Below are 13,194 nucleotides of genomic sequence, written 5' to 3'. Positions count from 1 at the left end.
TATTTTTTTATATGATTTATTTTTTAGATTTATTTATTTATTAATTTATTTTTTAAATCCAGGTTTGTTGTGCTTGTTTGTAGGGCTGCAGAATTTGGCCAAAAAAGTTATTATATATAAAGATAACTAAATAATAATAATAATTAATAATATTATTATTATGGTCATCTTGATATAATCACTTTTTTGCCAATTTGTTGTTGTTTTTATTACTATTATTATTATTATTATTACTATATTAAATATTTTATTATTATTATATAAATTTGTTATTATTATTATTGCATTTGCAATTACACTTAAAAATGTTTTTAATTTATTTAAAAAAGTAAATGTGTAATAATAATAATAATAATATTTTACAATACAACTGGGAAATTACAATACTGATATTTATGGCTATGTCTTAATATCTTCATTTTCAAAAGTTAAAGCATTGAGTTTTTTATTTCAGTGGAAAGCTATAGTTTTATATTATTAAAACACAGTTTAGCTTCTGGATGCTGGATGGATGCTGGATAGAGACACTCTGGAATACACCAGACACACTATTTTGCAACTGTTTTTAATATACTCTTCAATTCAGATCTGAAATTCACTGTGGACTATGTCAAAACCAGAAAGTGTCATTCTTATATTCACTTAAATTCCCTTTTTTGGATAAGATTGGACGTGCAGCATGATTACAGTCATCTCTGATATTACGCAATAACCGCATCGGGCTTAACGTCAACAAACACACAGCATCTGGCAGATTTCATACAGCTCTCTGACAAAATACTGAACTGAAACGCACAAAACTGACCACACAATCTGTGGAAACGTTCAAACGGTGTTTGTATGGAGACTAAAAATATGCCTTATTCTCTGTGGGTGTGGGATAATCCACTCTCTCTGTGAACTGCGATTCTTCCCTCGCAAAGTGAGAAAGACGATCAAAAAAACCCTGTTGTGTAAAGTCAGTCGAGGTTACACCACTAACGAGAGTCTGTGCTGTACATGAATCAGTGTTTCTTCTCCTTGTGCCAAAAAACTAACAAAAACGAGGACAAATACAACTGAACTTTTGGTGTGAAAATGTCAACTTGTTATGTTAATTAGGCTATGTTCAGAGTAGTATATTGCCATACTGTTTACAGTTAGTGCTGTATATGGCTTAACATGCATTTGAGAAGACAGTTTCATAAAAACAGTCACTATGCTAAAACTGCCTTAAAAACTAGTCTGACCATCGAGCAGTTAATCAAGGAGTAATCAGTCTTACTTTTTCAATTCAAATTAGATCAATCTAAGCTTTTATGTAACTGACAAAGTTTTAAAGAAAAAAAATACATGACTAACTTGTAAGGCCTAGTCAGTTTATACAACCGGCCACCAAACCTGTAACTAGAAGCATTTATTAACCAATTAAGACAGACGTAAATATTCATATTGTAATTTTACAGTTGCATTGTAAAATAAAATAATAATTATTATTATTTTTATATTTTTGTCATTTTTTAGTTTGACAGTGATCTAGCGTTTAGTATTAGTAGTAGTAATTATTATTATTATTTGTAGGGCTGCACTAATTATATATCAATATGATTATAAATAATATTAATGATAATAATTTAGACAATCTTTTTTATTAAAAATAAATAATTTGCTGTGCTTTATAGGATTGTAATTTATTATTAATAATTATTATTATTTGTAGGGCTGCACTAATTGTATATCAATATGACTATACAATAAAAAATATCATATTTTTTATTAAATTCTGTAATTTGCTGTGCTTTATGGTATTGTAGATTATTATTATTATTATTATGTGCAGCCCTACTAATAATAATAATTATTAATATTACTTCTAGTTTTACTAATGCTAAAATACAATATTAAACCGAATGTTAGCTCTCCATCAAATAAACAATGTGAGTGTTAAATAATAATAATAATAATATAGCCAATCTTTTTCATTAAATAGTCATCTCTTCAATAAAGTACACAGCTTTCTTTGCCATTTTTCCTGATTTTTGATTCAAAGTTGTTCCACTGGATTGTTTTTTAATCCGTGTGGAGAAAATGAATGGGAAAAATACTTAGCCAAGGCTGCTGACCAAGTAGGTGATCGCTGATTTGCTAGTTAGTAGATATCGAACCAACTGCAGTAATTGTATATGAATTCTATAGATGAAATCTATAAGTTTCACTCAAATGCTTATTTCTCTGACTTTCTCTATCCACCTCCACCCATGTTTAACTAACCTGTTTCCAGGCAACTCCGTTGACCTCTAATTAAGTAAATAACTCCTGCTCGTTTGTTTTTACTATTGATCAAGGAAAAAGCTCAAAATTGCAGTTTGTTAAATTAGCAGGATACCAAACAGCAAAAACTGCCCTTTCATTTCATTATGCCTCAATTGACTATTTTGCCACTGCTTAACAAAGTCCTAACTGGGCTCAAAAGCCTTCATTAGCCCAACAGTATCTTTCTCTCTCCACCGTTGTTTATGAACAAGTGCCTGTGAAAGGTTTAGTCTCGGTTTAATGGAAGATGCAGTTTGAAGTGACAAGATCTGGTGTTTCCTGTGCTCCGTGGTCCATCGCAGTCCTCCAGAAGGGCCTCAGAGGCCTGTCAGACAACATCACGGTCAACTACAGAACAGAGCATCTCTGTTTTTGAGGAGACTCAGAGAGAATAGGTGTATCTGGAAGGTCTTTCAAGGTCAGGCTTCAGCTGAAGCCCAGCGGCTCTGATTTGCTATTCAAAGACGTCCAAAGCTTAACCGAGAAACACACTGAAAAATGCATCGCTTTCTTAAAATTAGGACTGAGTGCTAGAGCTTGGATAATCCTGATATTATTTCAGCCTTTTGAAACATCATTTCATCCAAACAGTAAGTCGATTCAAACTATTTAAAGCAAGAAGTAAAATACTATTTTTAAATAGTTCAAAATGATCAAGACTTTTTTTTCTACATAGTTTTTCACTAAATGAGAAGGAAAGAATTATATTGGATGGAATTTAATTCACAATTTTATTGATTTATTAATTGATTATTATTATATTAGTTTATTTTATACAGGTAATAATTATTTTTTACAAACCTTGTTTTTGCTCAAATTTAAAGATGGAGTTTGCAATAAAAAAAAAAATAATAATAATAATGCTAACTTTATTTCAGCTTCTTGCCAAGGCAACATTTCACATTTTCATTTAGTTTAACTTGAAGTACTAAAATAACAAACTACTTATTACTGCAAAAATACTAAAAATAAAAACAGAAAAGAATAAACACTATAATAGCATCTCAATGACACTAAACAGTTGAATAGCATTTAGTGCATTTTTACATTTTAAAGCCTATTTTATATTGAATGTAATTGTTTCTTTGTTCCTCCTTATTAGCTTGTATGTTTTCAAATGGTATAGAAACCATTTTCAAAAATATATTTATTGTGTGTTTCTTATGGAAGCCCGTTTCTGCCACTGAATAAAAAATAAAAAGGTAATTGCGACTTTTTATATCACAATTCAGATTTTTTTTTCTCATAATTGTGAGATATAAACTAACAATTCTGAGAAATAGTCAGAATTGCATGATATAAACATGAGGCAAAGTCGCAATTCTGAGAAATCTGAGTTTAAATCTCACAATTCTGAGAAAAAAAGTTAGAATTGCAAGTTTTTATCTTGCAGTTGTGACTATAAATCGTAATTTTGATTTTATAACTCGCGACTGTGAGTTTATATCATGCAATTCTGTGAAAAAAAATCAGAATTGTGAGATAAAAAGTCACAATAACCTTTTATTATTTTTTATACAGTGGAGGAAACGGACTTCCATAGTTTTCCATATAGTTACGTCATTTGTAGCCAATTTTTTTTTATTATTAAATTTTATTATTAAATTTGTAATTATTTAAAAGTCTTATAATTCTAAAAAAATATTTAATACAAAGGTATAGATCAGTTAGATATTCAAAGTCTTTAAATTCATTCATTCATTATTCATTTTTAAAAAATGGTTGAAAATTGTGATTCCCATAATTGGGAATCGTTTCCGATCCAACTCCAATTAAAGATTGGCTGAAGAAGTGCACTCTGATGGTATCTTGCAGTTTTTCAGTTTGTGTGCACCGTGCGTCAGACAGTCAGTGACTGTTACTGTGGGTGGTTTCCGTGTCCGTCTGTTCTGGAGCTCAGCCTTAAAGGAAGGAACCGTAATTGATGTCGTTTTCATTTCTCATGCGGAGCGACAGGGAGTTCTGTCTGTGTGAATATCAAAGCAGTAATTAATGGCATATATCTCATGGTAAACCCCAGAGGGCTGGACGACTGCAGTCAGTCGGTCTCAGGGAACGCTATGTGTCTGTGGTAGGTGTTTGTTTGGCTGCGAGACTCATTTCTTTGTCCGCTTTGATCTCGGAGGTATCGGCTGGCACAGGCGTCTGCGCCTGGGAACTGACCACAGGCAGAGAGATCTGTAACCACAGGGGCAAGTTAAAAAGGCTACGCTAGCTTAAGCCACCAAAGCCAATTTGTTTGCAATTCAGTTTGATTCATTTGGACTGTTTTGCCTCGCTCTCCTGTGTTACTTCTTTTCATGCATTTATGAGTGATTTCTCTTACCGAAATAGAACTGCACAGAAAACAAATTATATGAAGAAAGTATTTTCAAAGGCAAACAATTAACAAATAGGATTGTTTCAATTGGCTTTTGAATTATTGGCATAAATAAGCTTCTTTTTTTAATGATTCTTTCACTATGAACTCTATGAACCTTCACAAATGAACACAACTTGTATGGATTATGAAGCCCAAATTCAATTAGCAGAAGTAAAAAGCTAAAGTTAGGTCAATATACACCACAGTTTAAAAACAGTTCCCTGAAAACTTGAGTTTAGTAGCAAGAATGTGATTATAAGTAAAAGCAGACTAGTGAGTAAATGAGTTTACCTGTTTAGCATGATGTTTTATGTCCCAAAAACCTCTAGTCCTATTTGGCCACCTGTTGTTGACCAAAAGCATGCAGGCATTTAACACAATCGACCAATCACAATCGGGTGGGATCTACACACTCAGAGAAAAAAGGTACAAAAGCTGTCACTGTGATGGTATCCTTTCAAAAGGTACTAATATTTACCATTTAGCTACTAATATGTACACTAGATGTACTGGTATACACCATTTAGGAGTAAATAAGGTACACTTAGTCAACCGAAAATATGTGTACATAATATATGAGGACAGTAGAGATCTTCTCAACAGGAAAACAGGGTAAAACTGGCATTTTAAGCAATTTAGAAATCCCGGCCAGGACATGTCAGAGAAAAAGATATTATCACTCTAAGAAAAGGAAAAGCTTCAAGTAAGCTTATCATCAGTAAAAAAAAAAAAAATCACAAGTTGGGTATTACTAATGCATTTTATGTTGAATAAAACATGAAAATATCTTGAGCTCGTGTTTCAGATCGTATTTCAGTAATTTAAGCCAGAAAGCCATTCAAAAAACCCTTTGACTTTGAGACGATGGAACCTGAAGTGCAAAAATGTGAACTTGTTTCTTGTCATTTATTCCTTTCAGTGTTGCATTTTGGCATCTCTCACTGCATTTTTCTTCCCTTTTTGTGCAAACGACTACCGTAAATCTCTCATTTTAATGGCCTTGCCATCTGTCTTAATAGCAGTGGTTGTCCATAGATGTCCATCAGATGTTATGCAGCACAGCATTGGAAATGTACAGCAATAAAAAAAATATATATATATTTTTTCCATTTTATATCTGATTCTCAATTTTAATACCTCGGTAAGACTCGTGCATTGGCCACAGCTTTATATTGTCCTCTCACATTCTGCACTGGCAGTGTTTTACATGTACGTTTATGCATGTGGCAGATGCTTTCATCCATTGCCACTGAATGTGACATTGCATTCAGGTTGTGCATTTGATCACTTCATGCATTTCCTGGAAATCTGACTCGTGATCTCACCATTGTGATCTCACCAGTGATCTATTGTTTGAGCTTTAGTAGTGTTTTCTTTTTTGAGTTGCATAAATCACTATTTCTTATGCAAAAAAGACAGCAGGCAAAAACTGAGATAATCAGCCAAACAGTTTAAAGAGTGGGCTGATTTTGACTCAACCCTGAATTCAGCTCTCAGTTTTGAGCATACAGTTATCATGAGGTATAAGTTAGATTTCAAAACATGAAGTGTTGTTTTCGCTGTGCATATGTGTTTTAAAGGTGTTTTAAAGGCTCGTCCAGAGATCTGCAAAGGCCAGTCGAATTCAACTGAAGGTGGTTCTTGGCCCGAAAAGTTTAAGAAACACTTGTTTAGAGTATTCAGACTGGCAGAAGTTGATGGATGGAAAAACAAAATCCAAAAGAATAGGGGAAAGGTTACATGAATCAGTACTGGAAAGCCTGGTGAGAGAAGCGTGTGTGTTTGGTTAGTGTGGAACAACTGGTTTAGGGTGACTCAGATGACATGTTGAATAATAGAGCGACTGGTGGAGAGCGTTTTAGAGCAGTGCCTCTCAACTGGTGTTGCTTCAGGACCCAGATTTTACTTTCAACATCAAGTCAACGTGCATAAAATGTACTTAAAACATTATAGTTTATTAAAGAATCATATCATATTAAAACGTGAACGGTAGTGTATGTTTGTTATGCACTAAACGTCTCAGTGCACTCATTTAAGGGCTAATTATGGAGGGAACAGACAGAATGAGATGTTATATCAGCCCAGGCCAGCGTCCTATCTTCAGCTTGGCCTTTGTTTTGAAGGATGTGCTGTGAAATTTTGTCACAACAGGACGTTTAAAACAGGACATCTTGCACATTGAATTCCTAATCAATGTTGAAGTACATGAGCGTGAGGAGAGGGGTTAACCTGATCGCTGTGTTCACCTCCCCCATCTCTGGACCAAATGAGGACACAAAGCTTTTCTTGTTGATGCTTCTGCATTAAAATTACTTTATGGTGCAATAGTAATGCAGAATGTTTCTGAATATCCTGTTCTGTGTGTTTTCTACGCAGGTGGAGGTTCACGTTTTACCTGTACATATTTACGTACGGTGTGCGCTTCCTGAAGAAGGTAAACAATCTCTTTTGACTGAATAATTGATGGTCATTGTGAAACAGTACATCGTTTATGATTGACAGGTCGATACATCCATTATTCTGTTTTGCTCTCAGTCTTGTTGTTTCCATAAAACACTCTCGAGTTGTTGACAGGATGTTGTTGAGCAGAGAAGCTTTGTTTTTTCCCAGCATTATCAAATAGATGCAGTGTCACAGTTTTTTATTTACTTATTCGGTATCACGACTACAAAATGCAGCAGCACACTGAGAGTTATTCTTCGTTTTGCCTTTCATCACCTCTTGGGGTTTTGCGGAGTGAACATGCAGACAAGATGAAGTTAGAGAGATGTCAGCTCTGACTTGATTTTGATTTGATTTGTTGTGTCGTACTGTGCGGTAAGAGACAGCATCCATAAACTCTCTTTCTCTCTCTCTCTGCCCTTCCTCTCATAAAGCTATCCATAATTCATTACTCTATCCATAATGCAGATTATTTTCCTCCAAGCAAACATGTTCAGAAGATCTGGCAGCATCTTTAACTCTTCAATGAAGCAATTAAAGGATAGTTCACACAGAAATAAAGATTCTCTCATTGTTTACTCAATATCATGTTGTTCCAAACTAGGGCCGCACAGTATATCGCAAATGGACTTGAATGAAGCTTATCATCATCAATCGTTAGCATTTTGATATGATTTTACTTCATTAATTTGTAAATGTTTTAAGTAGATGCAAGCAGACAGAAAAAAAAAAAAAAAAAAAATATATATATATATATATATATATATATATATGTGTGTAATGTATATCTATAAATTATATTATTATATAAAAATATATTTAAAAAAAAAACATTAAAATATATATATAAAAAAATATCAAAAATCATATTTTTTCATTGTGCATTTCAATTAATCTCAATGAAACTGCAGTTGAGTTATTTTTGACTAGGTTAAAAAAAATAACAAAAAAACAGCTAATTAACACAATGAAACACAATAACACATGATTTTTGAAAAGTAAAAAATGGAGTTATGTGTTTTTGCAAACAAAACTCTTCATATATTAAATATATAAAAAGATAAATTGAAAAATGTATTCAATAATATATAGAGACCAGCAATATATAGAGAGAAAATAGATAGATAGATAGATAGATAGATAGATAGATAGATAGATAGATAGATAGATAGATAGATAGATAGATAGATAGATAGATAGATAGATAGATATTGCACATCTATAATATATATATATATATATATAAGAAATAAAATGTCAATATTTCACACATATTCCTCCTTTTTTCACAGTTCCTCCTATTTTAAAAATATTTTAGGCATACAGCTTTGGAAAGTAAGCAAATGAAGACAAATAAATATAATTTTTGAATAAACTGTTCTTTTAAATGAGTATTAAGCATCATTTGCACATTAATTCAAAACCTATGTTCCAAAAACGAGCATATTAGGGAACACAGTATTATTTATGAATAGATGCAAGTAGGTAATGCTGTGTGTCTTTGTAGAAACTAGGCTAAAGGTGAACTGCTTGAACTTGCATGACAGAACTGAAGAAACCATCCAGAGAATATTTGTTTACTTGCCGTCCATTTGAATCCATGCAATGCAGAATAATAAAATTGGACACAACCATAACCACTGGATTTTTCATCAGCTTTGGTTCTGGAAGGGATTCATTTTCTGCACAGGCATTTGAATTTAGTGAAGCATTTGAATTCATGGACATTTTAAGACTATAATGCACTTGTCCTAATGAGAATTTACCATAGTTCTTGCACAGTATTCATAGTTTGTCATTTAAAGAGCATATGATGATGTCACAGCATCAGATGTCTGTCCACAGATTTTCTTATTCTCGAATGTGGCCTTTGAGAACGATGCTGTGAAGTTGCTAATTAGCCAAAAGTTGCGTTGGATTGGATCATATGTCAGTATTCTCATTTCAATTATGTAGCTAGCACTGAGGATAATGACTGTATTTTCAGTCTTTTTCATACTTTGATGTAGCAGAATTCAAAAAGCTCTTTCAAAAGACATTATCTTGTGTATCTTCTTTAGTGAAAAGCTCTGGAGATCATTTGTGTGTCTGTGTTTGATTTTCAAGAGCCCGTGGCTGTGGAACACCCGAGAGTGCTGGTACAACTACCCCTATCAGGTACATTTATACTGTCTGATATAGCAATAACAGTTATTAAATTGGTCATACTGTATACCTCTCTCTGAGGGTGTTTACATGATAATTATTTACTAAAAATGACAACATTGTCAAAACGATCCCCATTTACACAGGTCAGCGATAATGACTAAAAAGCGCAGTATTTTCAGGCCCGAAAATGCCGTTGTTGTATAAATAAACGGCCAAAACACATAAGTTTTCTATTTTTTGGTTGAACATGGTGTCATGTAAATGTTTTTTTGAGGCAAAACGGTCATAGTTTTTCATGATTATATTCTACCCTCATTGACTATTAGATACTTTTTGAAAGTTAGTAAGTGAATGGGTGCCGTCAGAACGAGAGTCCAAACAGCTGATAAAAACATCACAATAATCCAAACCACTCCTGTCTATTAGTGTACTGTTTTGTGAAGAGAAAACCTGCATGTTTTGTAAAAAAAATACATAAATAAATTAACTTCTGGCTAAAATGCAGGTTCTTTATCCATAATATTGCTTTCTCCAGTGAAAAAGTCGTAACATCTGAATCAGGAGAGAAATATGAACAGATCACTGTTTACAAGGGAAAAGAGTCTACTCTTGTTTGATACAACAGGGGAATGATTTTTTTCACAGAGAAAGCGTTGTTATGGATTATGGAGTATTATTTTGGCTAGAAGTGACAGTTTAAGTTAAAACTTAACTTCTTAAGTTCTTTGCAAACTTAACTTAAACTTATAAATTTAACTAACATTTTAGGTTAGAGGAGTTCGGCTGCCAAAAAAGTTTGGGAATTCCTGCTCAAAATACTCATTAGAGCTGCTGTATGTGTGGTTTTGTGTTGCTGACTGTATTGTGTCTGACTTTTATAGCCGTTAACCGTGGATTTGCATTACTTCTACATACTGGAGCTGTCCTTCTATCTGTCGCTGCTCTTCTCGCAATTCACAGACATCAGAAGAAAGGTACGTTAACCATGAGTTTACAGCCTCAGATACAACTCTTTTTCATCTTCAGAGCATCAGTATTGGGCTTCTGGCAGCAGTTACTGCACATCTGAACGTGAAAGATAGCTTTGTGGAAGGCAGCGAGCGTTGCTTTGGTCTGGTTAGACGTGTCTTCTGCAGCGCTTTGAGTTTCTCATGAGAGGGATCATGCTGGGTTTATTAGCAGTGACATGCAGGGCTCTTGTTTCCTCTGCTGTGCAGGGGCGGAAGGGTTTTCTGGTTTCGGGGGAGCTTCCTTTTAAACGTGTGAAATCATGACCACTAATAACTGCTGCCACTTAATTTCAGCTGTAATTTCGTAAAGTGTTTAATATTCATTGTGTTCTGATATTCATAAAAGGTTATGGAAAATGCATATTTACGATCAGTATGCATGATGTTCATTAATATGCAAGATTGAGTTTAGTTTCTTTATGAATGCATTGTCATGTGCATAAATTGCAGTTTCTAAATTAACATTTGTAAAATATTGCAAGTCAATTGGAGCCTGACAATTTGTCTGGAAATTAAACTTTTGCAGTTTAAATTGTTGCAAATTTATTTTCAGATTTGGTTTTTTGATAACAAAGGAGCAAGTAAATGGAAAAGTAGGAATATTGTTTAAAATGTTGGTCTACTACTGTTGTATATTAAGCACACTAAATAAATTCATAAATGCATTATCATTCAGTAATTTATTTTTATTTTTTTTAAGAAATTGAGCAAGGATGCATTAAATTGCTCTAAAGTGTCAGTAAAGATTTGCATTTGAAATAAATGCTGTTCTTTTGAATCTGCTATGCATCAAAGCATCCTGAAAAAATACAAATTTTGTTTCCACAAAAATATTTCAACATTGTTTCTTGGGTAGCAAATCAGCATATTAGAATGATTTCTGAAGGATCATGTGACACTGAAGACTGAAGTAATGATGCTGAAAATTCAGCTTTGCATCACAGGAATAAATTACATTTTAATATATATAAAAAGAGAAAATGGTTATTGTAAATAGTGATAAAATTTCACAATTAAATTTTTCTGTATTTTTGATCAAATGCATCCTTGATGGGCTCAATACACTTCTTTCAGAAACATATATAAAATCTTACTGATCTCAAACTTTGAATGAATGAATAAATGAATATGAAATATTATGAAAATAAATAAAATAAAATAATAGCTAACTACCTAAAGTCAGGAATCTTTTTTGTGCATGGACTAAATCATTTTGGGAAAATGTCATACATTTGCATTTGGGATGATTTTTGGACATACAATGAATGATAAAGCTTCCGTGTAAATCTGAGTTTTTTCCTAACCAGCTTCAATTAGACATTCTGTCGGTTGCACAGTCTGCGTTTGTTCAGGCTTCACTGGGTTGCCCCGCCCACCGTCAAGTCTCATTGGTCCAAAAACTCCTACCTCACATAATTCATAATGCTACATTAACATAATTTATCTTCTGTTTGGCTGTTATCGCACCATACCGGACAGGCAAAGTACTTGACGCATTCACTTCTCATGCTGCGCTTGTTTGGGACACAACGTCAGTCTTAAACAGATGTCATGTAAATGAATGCAAATGTAAACAACTAAAATCCAGACTGCCCTCAGCGCTCTCAAAAGCTTCTTTGAGCTCCACAGGCTGTGTAATTGTCCCTTGTTGATTACAGCAGTGGGGTCTCAATGTAAAAGTGCTCTCCTGCAGCTGACATGAGCGCTCTCTGTCGCAGCCGTATTGGTTCTGTGGCGTAATGCAGGAGGATCTCAGCCTGTGTGTTTGAACAGGTGGACGTTTGCTCTCAAAGACTCCTTGAAATCGCAGTTAGCACCTGCAGTCTGTGCTTTATAGATTTTCTTTCCTTCATAACCCCTCTGTGCCAGACTCCTGCACTCAGCCGCTCTCATTTTTCTACTCACTGTTGGCATGTTTTTCAGTTTTTAGTGTTTGCAAGGCAACACATACTGGTTAAGGTCTGTTGAAAATTATATATATAGAGAGAGAGAGAGAAAATCATAAAAAACAACCAACTTGACAAAAAATAACTGTTACATATATTTATACAAATAAATCTATATGTATCAAGGTTCATATGGTAGTAATAAAACATTGAATACATTCCATTACTTGAAATAACATTTTAATCATTAACTGATATTAAATCAATATTTTTAAGTTTCTAAAATATTGTTTTAAACTAAGAAGTTTCTAAAACTTCTTAGTTTGTGGCATTTATAAATATGTTGTGCTACCAAAGAGGAAGCAGGTCCTTCACCAAGTAATATTTTTAATTTGTCATTTTCATGGAGTGACTAGAACTGAATAATCTGGTGTATTTGACTGCAGAGTGCGTCTCTTAAGGACGTGTATTTGTCACAGTGGAGGAGAAAGTGTTCCTCTGTCTCAACTAATCCAGATCTACATTCGTTACAGATTCGCTCTTCTTTAGGTAACCACGTCTGTTTATGTTGTCATATCTTATGTGTATTTGATTTCATCAGACGACGGCTCGATTATCAGGATTTTTGTGCAGATTAACATCTTGGAAGGGAGCTGGTTATTTAGTCTTAATGGGTCGCATTTCAGTCACTATTTCATATTCATTCCATTGTCTGACAACAGAAACAGTCAAATATATCAATGAAAACATTTTTATTGAGAATTTAGCTGCATCAAAATTCAGTATGTGGGCACAGAGAGGCAAATAAATCTAATAATAAATAATAAATGTACATTTTGCATTTTCAGAAGTGAGCTGCCCTGTCTGCAAAAATGTAAACAGGTTTGTGTCAGTAAATTGCTCAGTGTAAAGAAAGAGAAGTAATGGAAATGGGAAGTATTTCTTTTTTCATGTGTCTAATAGATATGAACAAGTTCTTTGAAAAACATGTATGACCTTTGAAACATATCTAGTCTTCATGCTCTATGTTGACTATGGTTTCAATAATAATAAA

At 33.5% G+C, this 13,194-nt stretch overlaps 1 protein-coding gene across 1 annotated transcript in view; it reads left to right on the top strand.

Annotated features, from left to right (window-relative positions):
* The window catches only part of LOC306876676 (ceramide synthase 6-like), a 40,018-nt gene that overhangs the window by 13,830 nt on the left and 12,994 nt on the right, over window positions 1-13,194 (top strand). The window contains exons 4-6 of the mRNA XM_079428020.1: window positions 7,031-7,088; window positions 9,203-9,253; window positions 10,126-10,218. Of these exons, the coding sequence (XP_079284146.1) occupies window positions 7,031-7,088; window positions 9,203-9,253; window positions 10,126-10,218 (202 nt within the window). The remainder of the gene's footprint in view (window positions 1-7,030; window positions 7,089-9,202; window positions 9,254-10,125; window positions 10,219-13,194) is intronic.

This window comes from Barbus barbus (assembly GCF_936440315.1).
Source record: "Barbus barbus genome assembly, chromosome: 11".
Classification (NCBI taxonomy): domain Eukaryota; kingdom Metazoa; phylum Chordata; class Actinopteri; order Cypriniformes; family Cyprinidae; genus Barbus; species Barbus barbus.
The sequence above is the reverse complement of the archived record's forward strand: the minus strand, read 5'-3'. Positions and strand labels throughout refer to the sequence as shown.